Source organism: Dermacentor albipictus, chromosome 5 (genome assembly GCF_038994185.2).
Source record: "Dermacentor albipictus isolate Rhodes 1998 colony chromosome 5, USDA_Dalb.pri_finalv2, whole genome shotgun sequence".
NCBI classification, from domain to species: Eukaryota; Metazoa; Arthropoda; class Arachnida; order Ixodida; family Ixodidae; genus Dermacentor; species Dermacentor albipictus.
Genome location: NC_091825.1, coordinates 131,607,501 through 131,631,782, shown reverse-complemented (window position 1 = coordinate 131,631,782; position 24,282 = coordinate 131,607,501). Strand labels below are relative to the sequence as shown.

General features: G+C 45.9%; 1 protein-coding gene and 1 long non-coding RNA gene across 2 annotated transcripts in view; one reads left to right on the top strand and one right to left on the bottom strand.

Annotated features, from left to right (window-relative positions):
- The window catches only part of LOC135906396 (uncharacterized), a 91,995-nt gene that overhangs the window by 14,526 nt on the left and 53,187 nt on the right, over positions 1-24,282 (bottom strand). The gene's annotated exons all lie outside the window — the stretch shown is intronic.
- The window catches only part of LOC135906392 (glutamate receptor ionotropic, kainate 2-like), a 114,683-nt gene that overhangs the window by 51,100 nt on the left and 39,301 nt on the right, over positions 1-24,282 (top strand). Inside the window, exons 4-11 of the mRNA XM_065437772.2 lie at positions 47-279; positions 1,422-1,655; positions 10,395-10,553; positions 11,588-11,692; positions 12,362-12,460; positions 17,717-17,908; positions 20,109-20,273; positions 22,839-23,035. Of these exons, the coding sequence (XP_065293844.1) occupies positions 47-279; positions 1,422-1,655; positions 10,395-10,553; positions 11,588-11,692; positions 12,362-12,460; positions 17,717-17,908; positions 20,109-20,273; positions 22,839-23,035 (1,384 nt within the window). The remainder of the gene's footprint in view (positions 1-46; positions 280-1,421; positions 1,656-10,394; positions 10,554-11,587; positions 11,693-12,361; positions 12,461-17,716; positions 17,909-20,108; positions 20,274-22,838; positions 23,036-24,282) is intronic.

Sequence of the window (24,282 nt, the reverse complement as noted above, 5' to 3'; positions counted from 1 at the left end):
GCCACTTTCCCTTTTGTCAGCCTCACTGGGTCATTCGCTTTCGCAGAAGTAGCCGAGATGAAGAGCCTGCTGGAGGAGCTCCGCGAGGCCGACATCGACGCGGACCACTACGCGCGCAACTCGACGGACTCCTTCCGCGACGTGCTCAAGCGGGTGCGCGAGGACGGCCACGCGCACGTCTTCGTCGCCATCGAAGAGGAGGACACCGAACCGTTCCTCATGCAAGCACTCCAGATCGAGATGCTCAACGATGACTACAGCTACCTGTTTCGCTCCCTGGTGAGCACCGTGGCGGGACGCGAATTGGGGCCGCTGTCTGATCGATTGAAAGCACCTTACTGTCAAAGGGGGCAAGCACGAGGCCACGTTTGGGGAAGGGGGGACGCTGTCAGACCGCGATTGGTTTCACTCGATCCAAGTGTGGCTTTTCGGCAGAGGTCCCAATCGGTCAACAACTGAACTTTTGTTACGAAGCACGGACCCCGTCATAAGATGGGTTAATCAGCCTCCTCACACTATTCTGAGCTGTAATAATTAGTTTGGCACCCTTAGAAGGGAATTACAGGGTGAAGAAAGGACCTAAAGGTAAAACGACGAAAGGAAAACACACTTTGCAGTCTTCTTCTCTCCCTCTCACTTTCCGGCGCCGTTATTTATTCATTAGACTGTTTTACTCATAAGTAAACCTGTGTAGATGCCATAATGCCGAAACGCATGCTCAGAGCAGAGAGTCAAACAGCAAGCATTCGACGGTGCTATAGCTCGTGCTGGCTACGCGACGCGAAGTGCGCGGAACATGTTTTTAAAGATTAAAGAAATAGTGAAAGGAATTAGGACGCACCTCAGCTAACACGTCTGATTCGCATTGCTGGTATACTCTCAAGATTAAGTTATAGCACTCGGGATATAAAGAAGTGCGCGAATTGAGAAGGCAACTGGGGGGCAGCGTTGAAAAGGCACTTCACGCCAATATTCACTGCGTCATGAATGTTAATGTAGCGCAAGTGCTAGTAAAATGGTTCGGTAGCGTAAGGATTCCTTTAACAGCGTACAATCGATCCATCCAATCAATCCTTTAGTGCTACGCAGAGAGTAACGACGTCGTTTGAAATTTGAAATTCTATCAGAAGACAACTTTATCAGCCCCATAAGCCTCCTCGCAGGGCCTGAGACCATCTCTTGTCACTGGCGGAGTTGTTTGCAAGGTCTTTTTGGAGTTGCCCATAATAACTACAATCGCAAATGCAAGCGATGTTTCAGAATAAATACCGGCACGACAATACATTATTTTGTTTGTTTGTTTGTTTGATTGATTGTTTTTTGCTTGTTATGGAGTTCATCACGGGAACCGTCTTTGAGTAAACTTGGCTGCCACGCTCTGGGAAAAAAAAATGTTCACCGCATAGCAAAACGTTGCGCAGGACTTTCACATGGCCGACCTGAGCGACTTCATATACAGCAAGGCCAACATCACGGCGCTGAGGATTGTGGACGTGGATGATCCCGTGGCTGCAGTGCTCGCCAAGAAGGTCGACGCACTCGAGGTGGAGAACGCGCCCAAGCCTACCGTGGTGGCCGTTGGAGAAGGAGAGGAGGAAGAAGAAGACTACGAGGGAGATGACGACGACCACGTGAAGTTTCCCCTCAAGCTGTCTGTGAGTAACGCCAAGACGTATACGGGCATGAATGGCGTCGCTGGCTTTTAGATTCTCACCCTGCGGCGCAACGGAAATAATTATTCTTTTTGCCTCAGTATCGAACTGGAGCTAATCACGAAGAGAGCCCTATTTGATAATCACCGTACCGACCAGGACACTGTCATTCATTTATTTATTTAGGTACTTGTTTCTTTGATTCCTCCGTAATCCTACCTTTGGGCATCATGTCATTAGAATAAAGGCAGGGGAGGCGACAAGTGATCGAGACGCACTAATTTTGGCCTTAAGAGAAAAAATGAAGCAATATTTCAATGGATCAAATGCTTATTTATTTATTTATTTATTTATTTATTTATTTATTTATTTATTTATTTATTTATTTATTTATTTATTTATCTATTTATTTATTTTATTTAGTTATTCCTAAGGTCATAGCAGAAGTGCGTTTTACAAGGTACAAAGATGGTGAAGAAGACGACGATAAAACCACCTCTATCTTCCCTTTTATCTGAACGCAAAAGCAAAAGCGCGCAATATGAATTATTTTGGCGAAATATTGAAGTGCCCACGCTTAGAAAAAAACTCCGCGTTAAAGGTATGCGCTGTAGCTTGCATGCATCGGTGCACGCATGAGAGTGCCTTGGTTGTGCCAGTGTGCACGCACAAGTAGACATCAGTGAAGCGAATTACGTTTATCTCCTGAGAGAAGAGCCGAAGAAGAGGAATAAAGAAGCATAACGTTCCTTCCTATAAATATTGTAACGTAGATTGAAGACGGAGTCTTACAAAATAGACGCTGCCCTTCGGTGGCGGGTCAGAAGAAGCACGTGCAGCTCACGCGCTTCGTCGTCTTTCATGGCGCCGACCTTTGCGCGCGCCGTCCCGCGGTGCGGGAGCCCCACATCATTGTGTCAATTGCCACCCCCCCCCCCCCCCCCCCCATGTGAAAAGCGACCGTCTCGGTCGCGTGAAAAAGTTATTTTCCAACTGGCCGAAACCGCCGCTAGGGTCCAAGAACTCCTGGCCGTCGTCTAGGTGGGAAGGCTTAAAGCCTTCCCTACATCGGTTGGAGAAATAAAGTTTTACAATCCAATCCAATCCAATCAGCGACAAGAAATGGCGCTCCTCATGTACATGTAAGTGTATAATAGCTGTGTCTTACCAGTACTCACCTACGGGGCAGAAACCTGGAGGCTTACGAAAAGGGTTCTACTCAAATTGAGGACGACGCAACGAGCTATGGAAAGAAGAATGATAGGTGTAACGTTGAGGGATAAGAAAAGAGCAGATTGGGTGAGGGAACAAACGCGAGTTAATGACATCTTAGTTGAAATCAAGAAAAAGAAATGGGCATGGGCAGGACATGTAATGAGGAGGGAAGATAACCGATGGTCATTAAGGGTTACGGACTGGATTCCAAGGGAAGGGAAGCGTAGCAGGGGACGGCAGAAAGTTAGGTGGGCGGATCAGATTAAGAAGTTTGCAGGGACGGCATGGCCACAATTAGTACATGACAGGGGTTGTTGGAGAAATATGGGAGAGGCCTTTGCCCTGCAGTGGGCGTAACCAGGCTGATGATGATGATGATGATGATGATGATGATGATGATGATGATGATGATGATGATGATGATGATGATGATGATGATGTACATCTCGGCGTTCACGTACGCGCATAGTAGGGTTTCATGCGCACTGCATGAACAACTTCAGCGCGAGGACGACGATGGAGCGAACCGGGGTCAGAACTGCAGGGGACGACTTCGTAGGTCACGTCACTGAGGCGGCGTGTAACCTTGTAGGGACCAAAATACCGGCGGAGCAACTTTTCTGTGAGTCCACGGCGACGATATTATTACGTTTGAGTTTCCTACAACCACCCAATTTCCGGTCCAAATCTGATTCTGGGTATTGGCCGCGTTTGAGGATAATCACCACCGTAATACCCGACTGAGCAGTATCAAATTGCGGAATTCGTTCGTTTCTATTAAGCTACGCGTTCTTGTTGGCTATTCGTCTTAGGAACGCTGCACTCAACAGCTGCAATGCTCTCATGCGCAGCCAGCCCTGCGGCGAAGCACAGCGACGGGCGGACGACCTTGAAGCAACCAGCGAAAGGACTTCCAAAATCTCGTGTTTACTATTTCGCCTTCGTGAGAAAGCGGACGCGCAACCACCCACCGAGCCGTCGCTACACAAGGGCCATAAATTTCTTTACGAAAAAAAAACACAAAGAAAAAAGGAAATCTACCCGTTCAGAGCGCCGGCCAGCGAGCGAAATGTTCGGCAACTTTATGTGACGACGCCGAGAAAAAAAAATGGAGACTTGAGAGCAGATATAACATTTACTTCGTTCTTCGCGCTAAATAAAGAATTAGGCTGCGGCAACCGACGACGCCCTTATCCCCAAGCGATTCCACGCAGTTTCTGTGTTTGTATAGGTACATACACAAAACACGCAGTGTCGACTTCAAAGAGAGTGGTCATCTTCAGGGCCACGGTGAAGCGCAGGCGGCGAGACCATCCTTTTTTTTTTTACGCAGCGCGGCTGGGCGACCTGACCAAAAATGAAATGTATAGCGAATGCAATACAGAAAGATCGAACCGAGAAAAGTCGCACCCATAGTGTGTATGGAGGGGGAAACGGCCCATAAAGGCACGGCGTGGAGGGCACACTTAGGCCGGATATCTACGAAAGGGTACAGAGGCAGAAAAAACTAAGTAAAAAAGATATACATACATATAATGGTGTGTGGAGGTGATATATTAGCGCCAACATATTGCCGGATCGCGTTGTCAGCTGCCCGCCGTGTCGGCCCTCGTAAAAACGCTCGTAAAACGGGATTAGCCCCTAATTATTCAGACGCATCCCCCTCTCTATACTAGCCGGATTTTTTTTTTCTATCTCCTCTTACTTCCGCGCTTGTCGTGCTCTCTATCTGGTCAACCATGAACACCAGCGGAGGTTGCTGAGGGCCGGTGATTACGGTGAGTGTGACGCGACGTAAAAAAATAGAAAGAATGGAAAGTGTATACAATCGGACAACCGCCGCGACCTGATATCCAATTTTGCGGAACGTGATGCTTGATTGCCATAGAGATTTGCATCTGGAGGGCCGATGCTGCTATGCGAGGATGAGTGAGTACTGGGTTTCTCATAGTGCGCATTGATGTCTGTATCAATTATGTAGGACGTAGTAATGGAACGAATGTGTTTCAGGGATGATCTCGACAGGCGTGACTTAACCGATACGTCCGTGCTTGAATCGCAGAAAATAATTTAAAAAAAGACTTGAGCGATGCTACACAATACAACAGTGATGAGAAGTTTCGTACAGGTCAACGTCCCCAATGTGCTAATTTTATTTCCTCTCTTTTTCCCTGGTTTTCCGAGAGAACGCCAGAGGACCCGAGACAGCTACCCATGATCGGAGTGCGTGTACGGGTCACGTGATATCGCGTCATAAAGAAAGGCCAACGGCCCGTGCATTAAGTGCGCCGAGTCGCCGACGTTCCGCCCACTCCTGCCTTTTCGCATGGTGTGGCTTGGAGCGGGAGCGATGGCATTCCTAAATGACGCCATCACAAGCGACACATAGGACTGGATGTTGGCTACGATTTCAATTTTATTCATGTCGAGGGGAGTGCCGGTGGCAAAATGCCGATGTCTAAAAAACAATTTTTATTTTAATTCAAGAAAGTTTTCTGCAAAGTTCACTCACTCACTCACTCACTCACTCACTCACTCACTCACTCACTCACTCGCTCGCTCGCTCGCTCGCTCGCTCGCTCACTCACTCACTCACTCACTCACTCACTCACTCACTCACTCACTCACTCACTCACTCACTCACTCACTCACTCACTCACTCACTCACTCACTCACTCACTCACTCACTCACTCTCACTCACTCACTCACTCACTCACTCACTCACTCACTCACTCACTCACTCACTCACTCACTCACTCACTCACTCACTCACTCACTCACTCACTCACTCACTCACTCACTTTCCGAGGAGCCAACAAGCCTAACTTGTCCCATTCCACTCAACAATAAAGGCACGAAGTCTGAGAAATTGGTGCGCGTTGCCAGACCACGCGGGCAGTCGGGGCCACGGAGTGGTCCAAGTCCCTGCGAGTTACTTGACCTTCCGTGATGAATGCCACCACGCGTCACACGCTGCGCGATCACGGCGAGAAGCCATCCTTGCAAACGGATCCCCAAATTGCACGCCGCGGCGCATAGCCCGGCCGGTGCTCGACTTCGCGCTTATCTCGAGCCTTGGCCCAGCCTGGCCGCGGGAGTAATGATCCGAGCCGAAATTAAGGACACTCGGCGTCGCTGGCAGCGAGGACACTGGAAAGACCGAGATTATACGCAGGCGCTTTCTCGCGCGAGTATTCCGTAATTGAGTTCCGTGTAGGAATCGCTGCGCAAAGAAAGTACGCAAGACAAAAATATTAAACACAAGAAAACAAACAACGCGGAGATGAGTTTGCAGGACTCGTGGTGCTGACTGCCGGTGCTACTTCCGCGACATCTTGATATGGTCTTTGATATAAAGATGATAAGATGATGAGGGAAATTCACGCGCACGCGCACGCGTATGTGCGCGTGTGTGCTCGTGTGTGCGCATGCGTGGATGCGTGCGCCCTTGTTCGTGCGTGGGTTTGCGTGTTGGTGTGAAAAGCGAGAGAGATGACGATATTACACGCTCATAACTGCATAGCTTAGAAGTGCTGCATTACCATTAGATCATATCCTCGAGGCCTAACATAAAGCTCTCCGTGATCGCTTCATGGTGTTTGCTACTATATGAACTATCTAATGAATTTGCTTATGGAGATAAACAACTTTTTTTTAACGAATAACATGAACGACAGAGCATCTTAAATTTATTTAACTAGCAATTTTACGCCCAATTCATACATTATCTTAGGGCATATCTTTTTTTACAAAAACGCTCTTCGGTCAATAGAAGTCTATGGGGTGAATGAAAATGCGCGCAATTTCTATAGGAAAGTAACGAAATCTCGCTGAGAAATCGTCAATTAAAAGAAAACAAATCTGAAATGCTATCGCTTTTTTTTTTACTGCAAAAGCCCAGGCTACTTGAAGGTAACAGTTGTGGTTAAAAGCCAAATATATATATATATATATATATATATATATATATATATATATATATATATATATATATGTATATATATATATATATATATATATATATATATATATATATATATATATATATATATATATATATTGTTGACAGCAAATATTTCTTTCGTGGACTCAGTTTTCGAAACAGCACGAATAAATAAACATGGAAGCACAAAATATAGGATATAGGGCTTCAGCTTCTGAAGGTAACAACGGCGATTGATGTTTTTCACCCTGCGCACCTGATAGAGTAGCTTAAAAGCGAATGCAATCAACATGGCAGTTGGCGACTTGTGCAAATCTTCTATTTCAGTGAAGTCAGTGTCCGAAAGTCTTCCATTGAAAGTACCATTAACGGTCATCAGCTGCACATCGTTCATTACTTTTATTTCTTTCTTCCCCGAGGCGTCTTAAGACAAGTCTTAAGACAATCAGTTAACGCAATTATATCATGTTGGTGTGAGTGGGCCATAAAATTAACATCCCCGCGTTTCTAAATGCCGCGAATTCTGCAGCAAATAACATCGCTTTGTTCCCCTAAATGTGACGTATTGCTTTGAAGTAGAATCCATGGCCGGTAAGCGAGATAATGCATGCTTTCCCTCAAACACACGCATGATAGGCTGGTGTCAACAACGTGTCATTATTTTAACCTATTTCTTAACAGAACAGATTTCGAAAAGGCATAAAAAAGATATAAAGATAAGGTAGACCTTTATAGATTTATTGTTACAGTTATCTTTCAATGCCGTATAACCACAGTATCGGTACTTCTATTTATTTTATATACGTGTACTAGTTCCCGGGAGGGTTCGCCACTGAAAATGCCGGAAAGAGTTCCCAAAACGTCACTTAGATACACAGTGTTCCCACTAAAGCGTTCATATCAAAGCTGTAGGAGACTTCCACTCCATCGATTTACGCGGTTGCCCGCCCAAAGACTGAGGATGTTTCGATTTTAAACAGCCGTGAGAGGCGCAACCTAAACAGCCCTTGCGCGCCTATAAACATTTAATCGCCCCTGATAGCCCAATAGCTGTCGGACTAGGTACAATGTTTTCCTTGAAACGATTGAGCGGAGCACCTGGAAGTGATATCACCGCCCATTCTTCGGGAAAGAACGGATGCTATTTTCTGAAGGTATTAAAATTTTTGTATTCATTCGCATAAGCTGCAACTCACTTCACATCCGATCCCACGGAACGGAAACACACAGGCGAACATGACAGGTTGTATATTTGGATGAAAGCTCGGGCGAATGCGGAGGCGCGGAGCGGTGCTAAATAACGGCTGCGTTTCGTTCGAACGGTTTATTGATTTCTCCCCTCCAACGTGAAAAAGGGATCGACTAAACTTTCAAGAATCGCGAGGCTGCGCTGGCTGGGCTCAGTCAACCGCAGCTGTCGCAGCTTTGAACGCTGGTTTCTCTGCGACCAGGACATGTCACCGGGACAATATCTCAGCGGGGATTCGATCCCCACGCGGAAGCCGGCGAACGCGTTGTTGTGGTGCTCGCTTGGAAGCCCGCTTTAACTAGTGTATACAATCATGTGCGCTCGCTTAATCACTGGCCCTGTGGGCGTATAACACAGCTTGGCTGGTTCTTTTTCTGAGTCACGTTTTGGATAGCTTGCTTACTCATATCATTGTCCGTTAATTCGCTCATTCACCGTGCACTGCAGCATATCGGGATGCATTTTTTTTATGTCAGCTGTATTGTTGAATGCCCAATGAATGACTGACCGACTCGCTGTCTCGCCCGCATGCCCGACCGACCGACCGACTGCCCGCCCGCCCGCCTGCCCGCTCGCTCGCTCGCTCGCTCACTCACTCACTCACTCACTCACTCACTCACTCACTCACTCACTCACTCACTCACTCACTCACTCACTCACTCACTCACTCACTCACTCACTCACTCACTCACTCACTCACTCACTCACTCACTCACTCACTCACTCACTCACTCACTCACTCACTCACTCACTCACTCACTCACTCACTCACTCACTCACTCACTCACTCACTCACTCACTCACTCACTCACTCACTCACTCACTCACTCACTCACTCACTCACTCACTCACTCACTCACTCACTCACTCACTCACTCACTCACTCACTCACTCACTCACTCACTCACTCACTCACTCACTCACTCACTCACTCACTCACTCACTCACTCACTCACTCACTCACTCACTCACTCACTCACTCACTCACTCACTCACTCACTCACTCACTCACTCACTCACTCACTCACTCACTCACTCACTCACTCACTCACTCACTCACTCACTCACTCACTCACTCACTCACTCACTCACTCACTCACTCACTCACTCGCTTACTCACTCACTCACTCACTCACTCACTCACTCACTCACTCACTCACTCACTCACTCAGTACATGTGCGCAATCACTGCCCAACCAACTAAACTCCTCACACTTGAGAAATAAATCCTTATTCACTTTCTTGATACACCTTCACTCGCTCGTTCTCTTGCTCACGCTATTATTTAATTTTTATTAATCCACCGGCTTTCTTTTGTTCCCAGTATGCCGCGTTCTCTCAAGCGCTTAGTCACCCATGCATTCTTTATGTTTTCCAATTGCGCACTGAATACTCAGGTTCTACTCCCGTTCGCGGGCGTACACCCAGTGCCTAAAGAAGAAGAAAAAAAAAGAAAGAAAACGAATGACCCATTTGCTTTCGTCGGTTCTGCGTCAGAAGTAGAAATTCACTACTTGAGTTTTCGTAAATATATGCAGCAAAAGTATCAGAAAAAAACAAAAGCTGAATTGAGAGCGTCGCATTTCTTTCACTTGCACCTAAAAGTTTTAGTAAAGCTATCAATGCGCCAAACTAGGGTTAGGCAGCTGGTTTAGTATTCAGAAACTCAGACGTTAAAGCTTGCTGCTTGTGCTCTGTGGTTGCTTAAATTTACGATGGAAAGGGCAGTGCACAAGGTAAATAAAAAAAACCAGCGCCGCCCACGCTAGGGTTTTCTATGGGGCTCCCGTTCATAGCGTTAGCTGCATTAATATAGCTGACACATACTCTACATAAATAAATGGGAAGCATTTATATATATATATATATATATATATATATATATATATATATATATATATATATATATATATATATATATATATATATATATATATATATGCTCATCGCAGTCTACATCGCGGCCGTTTGTGTGTGCTTGTGACTTTGTTTACGAATTCATTGCGGTGCAACTTCCATTTGACGTTTATATTGTTATGTTCATGGGTGTATGGGACTGTGTCCTGTGGATTTCCGACCGTATGAACTTATTTCTTCTCATTTTCTTAGATATTCCTTATATTGTTGTTTCCGCTATTAGAAAAGGAGTAGCCGTCACCATTATAAGGTGGCTGCGTCTCTTTCTTTCATTTTCATTTCAATAAAAAGAAAAGGGGGGAATAGACCTCCATTGAATCTGTCGTGGTTTATCTTCATAGCGTCGTTAAAAAAACTAATGTTGTAGGAATGTAGCTGAATGTTAATTTCGCGAACGTCTTTTCGAACTCTCTTCAGACCGACGCTGCCATGCTATACGACGCGGTGAAGCTTTTCGCCCTGAGCCTCATCGAATGGAATGGCGGGAAGGACGCAGCGTTTCCAGCGCTTGACTGCAGAGAGGACACAGTTTCGGACGACAACAACACTGACGAGCTCATCGCGGTGATGAAAAAGGTAAACAGGCTTGTGGCTTGAAAAAAACATCTGCCTCAGATACTCCCGTACACGGCCTCTAATCACTGTTGAAGTGGCAGACTAATTCGATTCACTGGTACCTGGAAGTGGGGGTTTCTTTTTACATTGGATGATGTCTTTTATCAGATAGTCGCAGAGAGTGTAGAAAGATACCTCCGCGCCAGATAAAGTAAAGGAGCGTGGTAGGCCAGACGAATTAAAATTCGTTCGCTTTCCTATGTACCGATGAAGGTTATGGCTCTTCAGTTTTTGTCACTTTATGTTCATATTACTGGAGTGCTCCGGGTGTTCTTCTTCCGCGATATCCTAGGCAGTCCTACTTAGACAGGCTGGAATGTACAAAACGTTGCCCTCACGCCTCAGCACAGATAATGTGTCATATTTAAATGGCGAAGTCTTGATGCCATAACGTAGACTTCAATAATTTTGTTCCACGAATCTGTTGTCTCTGCATGGTATGCCAGAGTGGGCTGTCAGCGATGCCTATTGGTTTCGTAGGGCAAAAAAGCAATTGGGAGGGGAGAAAAGTGCGTAATCCCGTTCGCGATTTAAACGCATGTCCTGGGCAATTGTAAGCCAGTTTTTTAGACCACAACAACGTGGCATTGACATAACTTCGCTTCGTTAACAGCCTGCATATTGCATAATCGTAATCAGTTGTCATACCTTCGCATCGAAACAAATGTTCGATACTACGATTCTCGGCGTCACCACAATAATTTTGCACAATATCTTACACTCATGGATATGTCTCTGCAAAAGACGGCTTACTACAATCGCACAATTTTTGTTATACTATGCCAGTGTTTCTGGTAAGTCTTTCTTTCTTTCTTTCTTTCTTCCTTTCTTTCTTTCTTTCTTTCTTTCTTTCTTTCTTTCTTTCTTTCTTTCTTTCTTTCTTTCTTTCTTTCTTTCTTTCTTTCTTTTCTTATTTTAATCAAGCAGAGAAAGTGCAAAAATTCAGTGCGCTCAGATCATGAAGGTATAGATGATTTTCTATTTCGAAATTCCAGGTCCAGTTTGACGGACTTACGGGTATGGTAAAACTTGACAACAAAGGCGTTAGGACCGACGTTAAGCTTTATGTGACCGAACTCGGGCTGGATGGATTGGAGGAGGTATGTACAGTTTTGCTTTTGTTGCGATAGCAGTCGTTTATGACAGCATTACAGCAGTAAAACACGCAAACTGTTATGATTGCGTTGGTTCATGAGGACTGAGCAATTTGCGCAGCAACATATAATGTTCCAGCATGAGGGAAAGATACTTCGAGATACTCGACGACTTAGAAGTTCAATGCACATTAAAACCCGACAAAAATGTCTGAACGCCGATGAAAGAAAGGAAAATTGATTTTTTGGGTTGTACGGTCGCATTCGAACTCTTTACTCAAGCAGTAATTACTTTTTTGCAAACGTTCGAAAAAAATAAGGTATTCAAATGTATTTTTCTTTTCTGGGAGAAAATAGAGAAAACCTTGTAGTCGTTCTGTAAGTCGTAACAAAACAAAAAAATCGCTGTACTTGGCGTACCAAGGTAATTTTGTAGAGGTATGAATTTGGACATGTGCTTTTTTTTTGGCTGTACACAATTTGGTGCTCGATCAAGACTGCACTAAGCAGACTTTGTTTGAGGAAATGATGCCACCGAGAAACTTTCTTGCGACTGTAAGGCAATATTTCCCCCACGGAAACATGTAACTAATTATCGTGATTTCCATCACTCGTCCATTGTTTGCTGCGCTCTTTGTTATCTGCATCCCACTGAGTTCTCTACTATATTTTTAGATTGGAACTTGGTCGCCTACTACTGGCTTGAACATCACCGAGGACGAGGTGGAAACTGACGAAGATGAGGACGAAGTACTGCGGGTCCTATCTGTCGCCGTAAGTGGCATCGTACGAGTGGCACATTTTATTGGTGTTAAGAAGCTCCTAATAACACCTCTTCTGTGTTTGCCTTTAAATAAGATAACCTCTTCCGTCGATTAGGTTACATTCGTAAAGAGGAGGGAATGTAAAGTATCCTGTAAAGGCTCTTCCCCTCCCAGATGCGCGAGGACTCCGCGATTGGCCAAACGCTTGTAACGCTTACATTGAAAAGTACGTAAGCTCGCTGCGCACACAAATTGGCAAATACCTAAATCTTTGTGTACGCTTTGCCACAGCACCCCAGGCGGCAAATACGTACAGTACCTTAGCCATCATTGCTAAGGACAGGGAGAATAAGCTTTAATTTAGCTCCGTCCCTCGGACGGAGTTATGGTTTTTCATCTACTTATTGCCTGCCACACCTCGCCCACATCGTCACGGACCGGCTGAGCGACGGCGAGGAGGAGAAGAGTGATTTCACGCCATCTGAACCTTTCGGTTTCATCTTGCACAATCCGGGTTCTCGCCGTTTTTGAGACAGCGCAATACATCTCGGCTAACTATCAGCACGCGTGAAAGCCACGGCACAAAACTCCAGGAAGCAAGGCAGGTTAAACGCGCCGTCCCTTCGATGTGTACGCACGCAGTTGTGCTCGCGCAATGCTGCCACGCGTGCTGATTGCAACGTCGATGAGGAAGTTCGCTGTAAATGACTTGCCGGGTGATATCACTGGCATGTTGACTTTCAAATATTGTTTAAGAAATTTGGATCATGTGGTGCTTTTTGTTTATTGTGTGGTGCTGACGTACGTGACCAGGCTTATCACTCGCTCCTGACTTTTCTGACGGATCCTGACTTCACTTATAGTTTGTGGGGTTCCTTGTTCATTCGTTACGGGTCACAAGAGAGCGTACATTATTTCTTCTATTTTTAACATACTTCTTAAACCGCAATCTGCAGTGGCTTTTCTTTTTCTGTTCCTAAGCTTGCATTCTGCTATTTGTCACTCTTTTGCTGTGACAGTTTTCATAAACTATATTCTATGAGATCTGTCATCTCATTCTTTCTTTTCTCTTTCCTTATTTCTATGTATGTATGTATGCATGCATGCATGTATGTATGTATGCATGCCAACAAACACTGTCACCAAGGACAATATAGGGGAAATTGCTTGGAAAAAACAACTTTCCGCAGGTGGGGAACGATCTCACAAGCTTCGAATTTCGCATGCCATGCTCTGCCAATTGAGCTACTGCGTTGCCGTTTCCCCGTCCAGTTTCTTGGGTATTTATGTTTTCCTCCCTTGGAAGTGTTAGCCAGCGCCACCCCTCACAAACCATGGTGGTGGATAGGGAAATGCGAAGGTTGTGGGATCGTTCCCCACCTGCGGCAAGTTGTTTTTTCATCCACATTCATTTCCATTAATTTATCGTTTTTTTATGCGAAGCATATTACGAGAGCTCAACCCAGCTCCTCAGGCGCGGCGGTGTCGCCTTGAATACCACGTGACACCGTGACGTCACGGCAGAGGAGAAGTGGCTTTGGCTCAACTCTTGCAAGATGGGCTCGGTGGGAATCGAACCAGGGTCTCCGGAGTGTGAGACGGAGACGCTACCACTGAGCCACGAGTACGATGCTTCAAAGCAGTACAAAAGCGCCTCTAGTGAATGCGGTGTTGCCTTAGAAACGAGCTGTTTCTAAGGCTCAGGCGTGCGTCGCTTGCTCAGGCGCACATTTCGTTGCCGCGCCGAACGCTGCGTTGCTCGACGCTCACCGCGTCCAATGCGGGGCGTCCAAGGCGAAGCAGAGTAACGCATGAGTTGTTTCTTCGTCTAGCCGAACCAAATATAGCCAAGCAACAGCAGTTCACCAAGCTAAACAGTGGTTCAACAACTAAAATAAAGGCTAGTATGCTTCGCATCCTGGGCTTAACCTTACCTAAGCCACAGCCATTTTTATTAAGCACAAGTAATTTCCCCTATGTTGTCCTTGCTGTCAGTGTTGGCTTCTTATGATGTGACTAATATAAATCGGACGCCTCGGTTAACCCCCTTTCTTCTCGTTCATTACATAACCAGGGTCTCGAATACGGCAATATTGATGCCTTCAGGTACTGTGTGTGCGTTTATTGACCGGCTGCCTTCACCCAAAAAGATCACGTTCTCGTGATGCCTGCGGCAGAAAAGAAGTTCCACATCCGCCGCCAAGGTTTGCGAGTGGTGGCGCTGGCTAACGCTCCTAGGGTTCTACTAGGAAACATAAATACCCAAGAAATTGGATGGGGAAACGGCGCCGCGGTAGGGCAATTGTTAGAGTATCGCACGCGTCATGCGAAGGCTGTGGGATCGTTCGATCCGCAGCTGCGGCAAGTTGTTTTTTCATCCGCTTTCATTTCCATAAACTTATCGTTTCTTTATTTCATTTATTAAGCACAAGTAATTTCCCCTATGTTCCCCTACACGCACGCACGCACGCGCACGCGCACACACGCACGCGCGCGCACACACACACACACACACACACACACACACACACACACACACACACACACACACACACACGCACACGCGCACGCGCACGCGCACACACACACACACACACACACACACACACACACACACACACACACACACACACACACACACGCACACGCACACGCGCACGCGCACGCGCACGCGCACACACACACACACACACACACACACACACACACACACACACACACACACACACACACACACACACACACTGTAGTACACCTTGGACTCTTTCGTTCACAATATGGCGTCCCTAGTAGTGCCATACTGACAATATAACTATATCAATTAAATGCACGAGATCTCCGTCTCTCCTATGGATGTCGGCCCGCTGCCGCGGCGGAGTAGGTAAGGTGGTACGGAGAGCTGGCCCAATCAGGAAGGAAAAGGTCAGCACCAACTTTCCCGCTGAGGATGTCTGCATTCTTTTCTTTTTGTTCAGAAACGCAATAATCCACGCATACTTAGAATTTATGCTGAATAAAGTGGGAGAGTGTCACAGAAGTATAGCACTCCATACAACCAATCGCTAATTTCATCTGCTGTGTTACATTTTAGCGCAAGTGAACCAACGGTTCAGCAAGCAAAAAAAAAAAGAGAAAAAAGACAGGGAAGTAAAGGAAACACCTTCTTCTAAAATGTTCGTTTATGACACAACATTCTGGACTTGTCCATTAGCCCACTTCAGTATTTGCTAGAGTGTATTACAATCTTCTAACTCGTATCACTTTTACAATAAGTGAAAAAAAGAACCTGGGATTGAGTTCGCAAAGCGTGCCGTTCGTGAGTTTCTTTTACCGTTGATCGGTCGCCCTCGCTAATGATATGTCCAGCTCTAGGAATGGCTGGAAATTTCTCGTACGCTAAATCTGTTCTTAAGAGAAAATTGCAGACATTCGTAATAGTGGATGCATTATTAGCTAAGGCAACCGACCAATCGTGAAAAGCATTTACGAACGACAGGCTTTGTCAATCCTTCCTCTTATATTTACGTATCCATCATTTATTTTTATTTGTATATGCCACGAAGGAGGCCCCGTGACATTACGCAGCAGCCACCGCTTTAAAAGCCACCATAAGCAAAAATAATTGAGTCATCCATCTGGACGCTACGCTGACCACAGAAAAAAATAATAATAAAAGAAATGACGATAGCGGGACACTTTGGTGTGAGGTGCAGTACTGGCTCTTCCTCAAGTCAAACTGCGATAGAACGCTTCGTTTGAGTTCGTCTGGTCAAAACAAAAGACCAACCAACGCTTCTCGATATGAGCGCCTGTGGCTGGCTCACTTATCCATGGTCACTGGTAGAGAGCAATGGCATGTTCGAATACTCCTATTGGAGCGCCCGGCTATGCGCTAAGTTCTCGCTTAATGCCGTACTCAGTCAGGCTTCATTAGCCATATTGACACCGATCTAATATTAAAAAAAAAGTGATTAAGCCTAATAGCTGCCCTACGTGATCCTTCGTAGTATTTCCAGAGCTCTCTGAAATGACAGGTCGAAGATACCACAGCTAGGGGGGCGGCAAATGGAAGCGCCTGGTTATATGTCGCGACCGCTAATTGTGCGCCTCAAAGGGTGTACACCGCAAGCGCCTTTGACGCAAACTGACAAACGAGCAGCCAGCTTAAACGGAGAGTGTCCCACAGGAAATGCCGGTGACGGATTGCTGATCGCGGCCTTCTGTCGCTGGGCCAAAACTAATCGTCCTAGACAAAAGTGCCGACGAAAGTTCGGTCAGAACTGCGAACGCGTTGGAGCCGCGGTCGAAGGCCTGAAAGTTTAGCGCGCGACGATAACTCTGTATCGACCGCCGAGCACAGGCGGAAGTGCGTTGCTGGGAAGCCCAATCTGGAGCAGAAGTACAGGACACCTCCATTAGAGGCGGCCTCATTTATCTCCGCACTACCGAATGAGTAATTTAAAAGGCCCTACGCCTGGCATCCGCGTCGGAACTTATCCGTATGCGGCTAAACCATTCATTCCACGCCTTAATTCCTGGCTACACCACTCGATGATCTTCATTTTTATTTCGCTTTTTTTATTCATGTCAGCAGTGATCACTTTCCACACTGTTCTTCCTCGTAATGCGCTTCCCGGCACGAATTTCTGTTCGTCTGTAACTGGTATTGCGGGATCGAAAATTCGACGAAAATAGAATTTCTCGCGGGTAGTGTACATCGTCTCCCAGTTGATAGAAAACGTATCGCGCGTTCGCATTACCGCTCAATTATGGCCACCAAGTTGTTTTGGGGGGTACTTGGTGGAGAAACACTGTGAGAAATCCAAAGTGTTAGCATTCTTTTTTTTACATCGGAAATATATAGCCGTAACAGATCTCATTGGGCTACGTTTCTTCACTGCCAGAAAGCAACGTAACCTAGCCTAACCTAAACAAACGTAGCCTAACATTGCACCTGACGTTTAGAAGCAGCACTGTTTGGAGGAGAGAGAGAAAACTGGGATGGGAAACGCGGGGAGGTCAAGCGGGAGAGTTTCTGGTTTATTACCCTGCAACATAACGCAAAGGTGGCAAATAATATAGAAAAGCTGGGGAACGTCTGGGACAAATATAGTCTCTCTGTATATAAATTTCAAGAGCGTCTTGACCGACTTGTGGTATGACGACTGTATAGGCCGGCGTTCCAGGATTGTCGCCATTGGTGTCTCAGTTTGTGCTTCCCGTTGTGCCTGCTATGCCTCTTAATCGACGCTTCTCCAAAACGCAGGTCAGTCCGTTCATGATGGTAGATGTAGTAGACGGGAAGAACGTCTACAGTGGTTTTTGCGTCGACTTGCTTGACAAGCTGTCAGCGGAAATGGACTTCAAGTACGAGCTCCACGTTGTGGCGGACGGCAGACGGGGCTCTCAAAACGATTCGGGACACTGGGACGGAATGATTGGAGAAGTGATAGCCGGCGTAAGTACAACCTGCATGCCACTGTGCAGCTATCTTTTGTGAGCACGAACTACGCATAAAAGACGCCTATTGGATAGTATAAGCCTGTCCGAACCGCTTATTATACGGCTCGAAGCATATCGGCATCGCATCAACGCAAACATATGGCAATGCGCAATAAAGATTTCAAAAGTGTCTGTTGATGTGCCTAAATAAACGCATGGATCCTAGAGAATTCCGCCGCAATCCTACTGTGGTTAAAATATATCCCTATAAATACAATGAGCAGGGCCTGCATACACAACTCATCAAGTGCGTAGTAATATTTTATGTAATCATTTTAAAAAGTTTTAAGCATGAATTCTGTACGAATAATCTCGAAAATACTATATATATATATATATATATATATATATATATATATATATATATATATATATATATATATTGCGGCTCATAGCATAACTTTTAAATAAGCAGCAGTGTTTAAAATAATTGTTTAAGTAAACATTGTTTAAAATCGAAACTCACCAGAATGAGTAAATTAGTGGGATTGGCTTCTTGTCTGAGGCTATGATAACCATAGCTTTGAGCCTGGCTTCGGACGAAAGTTATCGTTCTTTCTTCTTTTGCAATTTGCACTGCTCACTTTGTATTTGCACTACTGCGATATAACTTCGATGACGGTGCAACCACAGGCAATTGCTCGTTGTGGGTTACAGCAACTACGAACTACTCTTGTGTGTCTACGATGATGCGATGACCGATGCATTTAGCTTGTTCGCAAACCTTGCGGATTACCGGGTTACGGGAGAGCTGTACTCAGCAGCGAGGCTGTTACACGACATCTTATGACACCGAGTTTAACCACAGAGCACACAATGCTAATACCGCAGGGACCTATCATATTCTATTTGACTGCGGGCGTAAGTAGTTGCCAGTGGCCGAATTGTTAATATGATGTCCCCTTATTGCTTTCCCTACGACACGAACACTCATGCAAGTAAAAAATGTTTCGAACGCACTGTAGTTGGATAGAGATTCACACGATGCCGCTACTAGCTTTCCTACTACCGTCAGCAGCTCCGGTAACAGGTAAGTTAATGGTAAGAAGTTTGCGGACAAACTAAAACTCCAATTTCGCGCCATTTGAGCAAGCCGCGGCGCACAGGTTGCCGGAAAAGCTCTGGTTTGGTGGCGGCACACCGCGGGTGCGCTGAGAGCTTGCTTTTAGATGTGTGTCCTCCGAGAGTGCTGCGGGGCCCCCGTCGTATAACGTCGGAGGCCATATCGAACCATACAATCAATAGTGCAACAGTTCAAGGTTAGTGGCGCCATCTCTGAGTGTATGCCCAATCAAATGTTTGGCCTCTTATACTGCATGGTCCTTTTCAGATATCCCAGATGTCGCCACAACTTAGCAGGCGCTGTTTAGACTTTGCTGTAAAACCTCGGCAGTGGTTCCGGCACATTATTGCTAGTATTCAAAAGAAGTGCTTGCTCTAAAAGCTGTTCGGCAGCACAGACGCTAACCAGTTGTGATGGTGGACATATTATTAGCAAATGTCATTGCCTAAACGCAAAGAGTACTTACAAACGTTAAAATTTGTGAATTCGGCACCGACACCCGTGTTCACAAACAGGTCTTACGCTAGAATTGCTCGTGAGAGAAAATTCCAACCAGTTCTGCTGCCGGACTTGCTATGAGCGAAGGTGACTGGCCAAAGGCAAAGAGAACTTCCGAACCAAAGGTTCTGTGAATTCGGCTCCAGATTTTTCTCGCATGTACACCGCCGTGTCATTCCTATTACAGAAAGCCGCTCCGACCTGTACATGACAAACTTATGCTTGAGTCTAGGCGGCAGATAACGTCAACGGCACTCATAAACGAAATTGGTCCCGACTGAGAAACTCTTTACTGTAACATGTGGCAAAAATGAGAAGGACAATCCATGCACTTGTGTTTCCTGTTTCTTTAGCCTAAGGAACAGTAGCGCCAATTTCTTACTGCCTCGTAATTTTCGACCAATATATCGAAGATACGCTGCTCAAAGCGCTCGCAATAATTAAAGTTAACAGTGGCAGACAGCACTTCGCTGTACAGTGTAATAACATTCTGAAAAACAAACAAACAAATCAGACTCACGGTCTTCTCTTACATGATGACACTGCAACCGTGCATGCTTCCTTGTTCGTGACGTCTTACCCCACCGGTTCGCAGAAAGCTGACCTGGCGCTAGCGGACCTGACCATCACGGAGCCCCGCGAACGGGTGATCGACTTCACTTTGCCCTACATGACGGCTGGTCTGGTGGCGGTCTCAAAGAAAGGAGAACCCAGGAGCCCCGGGGGCATTTGGTCGTTCTTCCTGCCCCTCACGCGAGAGGCAAGTGGTCCTCCATGCACGACTGGCGGACGTGTTTCTTAAGAGCGTATAGTCGAAGCATTGTGATGAGACGATGGCATACGCTGCAGGACTAGCGCTGACTGCCAACTAAATTTTATTGCAAAACGCACCAGTCGTATATATATCTTATGTCGAAAATAACAACTAAAATCATCCTGTTTGACAAGCGTGCGCAGATGTGACATTACAAACACATGTGTTTATATCAGAGATGACACTTCTTGTTCAGTAGGCTGATTGACGGCGCGCTGACACACTTATATTTGGGTTTTCCTATACGGAACGCCTCATCGATTCCACTTTCTTTCTTGCTGTTTGAATTTTTCAGGAACCTGGTGTTCAACTAAACGTTAGAGCGCATTTGCTTTTGCGTCATAGTGCCGCTAAATGGCTAGCGTGCTCTTTTTTTTACAATGTGTTTGTACTGTATTGCTTTATTAGTGAAACATCGCCAGCTTGCGAAATATTGCTTATTTTTATGTCCTCGTCCTACCTCGCTCCTTCGACACACCTTCAAGATGAGCCAGCTCGCCTAAATGAAGTTGTTACGTATTTCTTCTTGGAAGCGACAAACTGCATGTGGGACGACACCGAAAGACTACAATGACGTCTGTCCGTCCGTCTGTCCGTTCGCTTGATCATCCGTAGTCGACATCACTGTTGCCGCGGCGCTTGCCCATTCGTAACACGACTCCTCCCTCATTTGTTTAAGTACCCTGGCGCGTCATGCAACAGCTAAGCGTACTTAAGGATTTAACAGCAGCACTAAATAAATGCTTTGAAGGATAGCCGAAATAAAAAAAAAATTGCGGATCTAACGCATACGTTTGAACCCTATACGTGAAGCTAGGCTTTAGGCAAAAGGATTCTCGTTTTAAAAGAGAAAGAGCACCGGCGTATGCATACGACCAGTGCTGCCCTCGCTTACCGAAAGCGCCAGATAGCGCATGACCCTCGAGACTGGCGCGGTGCTGTCCCTGCGCGAATATGTCCCGGTTCCCTCAGTCGATAATAACGGGAAACACGCTCACTGTCCGCAAGTGCGATAGATGTCGCTCGGCTCTCAGGCATTTTAAAATAAACTTTAATAAGCACGTTTACAACAGCTTCATGAGACGGTTTTGCGGGCGCGTGCGCTAGTTCGGCGCGGTGTGCTTACTACGAAAGTTGGGACGATGGAACTGCTTGCTGCTAAGGGTAGAAAATGGTTTCGGGGAAAGGTCGCCCACGTTGTCTGCGTGTTTACAGGCCTTGGATTTTTCCATTCTAACCGCGCCGAAAGGGTCGAGTGCTGCTTGTTAGGATTCGCGCCAAAATCAAAGATGAGGGTGCAAACTAAACGCAATGTGCTCCCAGGTGCAGGCTAATGCGACGGTCAAATTGAAAAATGAACAAAGGAAATTCACCGACGATTACGATACTCTCAAATGCGAAATTGGAGTGCAGCTCTACACATGTTTTCATTTCGCGATATATTAGCTGGCGTAGACAATCTGTCTCGTGCGGCACGTTGCAAATGGAGCGAAGTGTGGCGTGACTGCCTCGCTAATTGGGAGATAGCGAAAGGCAGCGCGTGGGTGAGGCGTGGGCGCGATTCATAACAGCCGCCGCAGGCAGACCTCCACGCTTTGTTTCCGTGAATGGTATCGGTGGACGCGCTCGCCGCATACCTCATCGATGGCGTCATCGGGGAACAGATGACGCGCGCTACTCTGGCGCCATCTCGTAGTGGTCGTGGCCGCAGAGCCCGCCTTGCAACGCACCACGCTTTTCTTCACACGCTTTCGCCATACGCTCCTCAATCGCTTTCCTTTTCGCGGTCTCTTTGTTATTGCCGTCTCTCAACCTCCGCTGCGCTCCGCGTTTGTTCTTTCATCCTTCGCTGTGCTTGTTCGCTCTGTTCTGCCGAGGACGCCGACGTCGACGCTCGAGGCAGGACTAAAAAGCAGCTAGTTTTACTTGGCATAATGTGAAAGTGCTCTGTCATACCGTTGTGCGCTCTGTCGCTAAATACGATTTAGCCTCCGAGATCCACGCACGGACTAATTACCGCAAACGTGGCAACCATGCACTTGAGCCCGCAAAAGTGTAATGAACTGTTATTAGTTGAGCTGGCATCGCTCACTTTTAATGTCGATAATGTATGCTAGGATAAAGCGCTAGGCACAACACCACTTTATTACTCGTGCTTGCTTTTTATTTTCTTATTGCTATCAAGACTTAGGCGTGTATTATACTATGTGCGCTGTAAGAGCGGTGTTGTGTAATAATTCAAGAGTGCTGCATGGTGTCTGTTGTCGCGTACCCAGCTATCATAACTAGTCGTGGCACTGTTTCGCCCAACCCGAAGTTTCGGGAAATAAATATGACCCGGAATGGCTGTTTGGTGTAATACATACGTGTACGGAACATACCTTCCTTTTAGTGTCTTTTTTATTTGAATGCTGCGAACAATAACTACAGCCCTTGTATTTTTCTTTGATAGCAATCGACACAATGCTCGTGAGTGCTGCTCATTTCTCTCTCCCTGGACCTATCCCGCAGGTATGGATTTACATCCTACTGGCCACGGCATGCACCATATTCGTGATGTACATCAGCGCGCGGCTTAGCTTCCGCGAGTGGATGTTGGTGGACGACGGGAAGGGTGGAGAGTGTATGGAGAACCGCTTCAACCTGTTCAACTGTTTCCTGTTCGTGCTCACAACACTGCTCCATCAGAGAGTGAGCCTCGACCCCAGGTAAGACGTCCTTCACTTACGCCATGCGTATTGGCTGATAAGAGTGATAAAGAGCGACTGAGATACGGCGAGAGAGAGTTAGAGAGATACTTTATTTCTTAAAAGGAAGCTCGGGCCCACCTCAAACGCGGCCTATGCAAATACATGTAGAAGGCAAAAACGTTTTTCTGAGATGACCCCTGGACCAATTTTACTGAAACTTGTAGCGTTTGAGAGAGAAAGTTAAATTCTAGTTACCCTTTGAAGCGTAATTTCGATTTAGGGCGTGGATTTTGCCAAAAAGATATTAAAAAATTTAAACGGCTGAAAAAAATAGAAGCACGATTTGCTCTGAATCAAGAAAGAATATCACGGTTCTGTCAACGGCAGCCACTAGACCATAGAAAGCGGACAAATTTGATTGCTTCATTGTATATCTTACGTGAATTTGTTACGTTGTGTACAAGGGTTCTGCAAGAACTGTATTTCCATATTACAAAGTTTTTGAGAGTTATGTGTAACATATCAATTTTGTCCGCTTAGATGAACTATTAGAGGCTCCGTCAGAGCACCTCAACTAAAATCAGACTTTACGCGGATGACTGCGTATTATACGAATCTATTAACTCCATTAATGACGACCACCCTCTTGCCCAATCTCTTATGTCTTTCTGCGCTTGGTGCAAAACGTGGCAAATGAACGTCAACTGTAGTAAAACAGTCGTGATGCCATGTTCCAATAGACAGAGCCCCCTCTTGTTCGATTATTCTCTGGATGGCATCCAATTTAAAAGAGTGTCTAAGTATAAGTACTTAGGTGTCACTCTAACCGAACTCCTTTCATGGTCTAAACATATTGAATATGTAAAAGGGAAAGCCCTAAAAAATTTGGTTATTTGCGCCGTACTTTAGCCAAGACCCCCCCGCGATACTAAACTGCTATCATATAAAACGCTAATTCGTCCTGTTCTAGAATATGCATCTGTCGTTTTGTTCCTCCACAAACAATGCGAAATAAGCTCGTTCAATAACGTTCAATGACCCTCTATCCGTTTCATTCGCCAAAATTACAGCCGCACTTTCTCACCAACACAGGATCAACAGTCTTCGAACATTGAGCCATTACTTTCATGTTATCTCATTGAATTCCTAAAAGTATTAAATGCGATTAATAACTGTACCTCTAGTATTTCTGATTGCAACTATATGACATTTGCTAACGCAAGTTGTACTCATAGCTCCCACGCCTTAAACATGACACATATTTA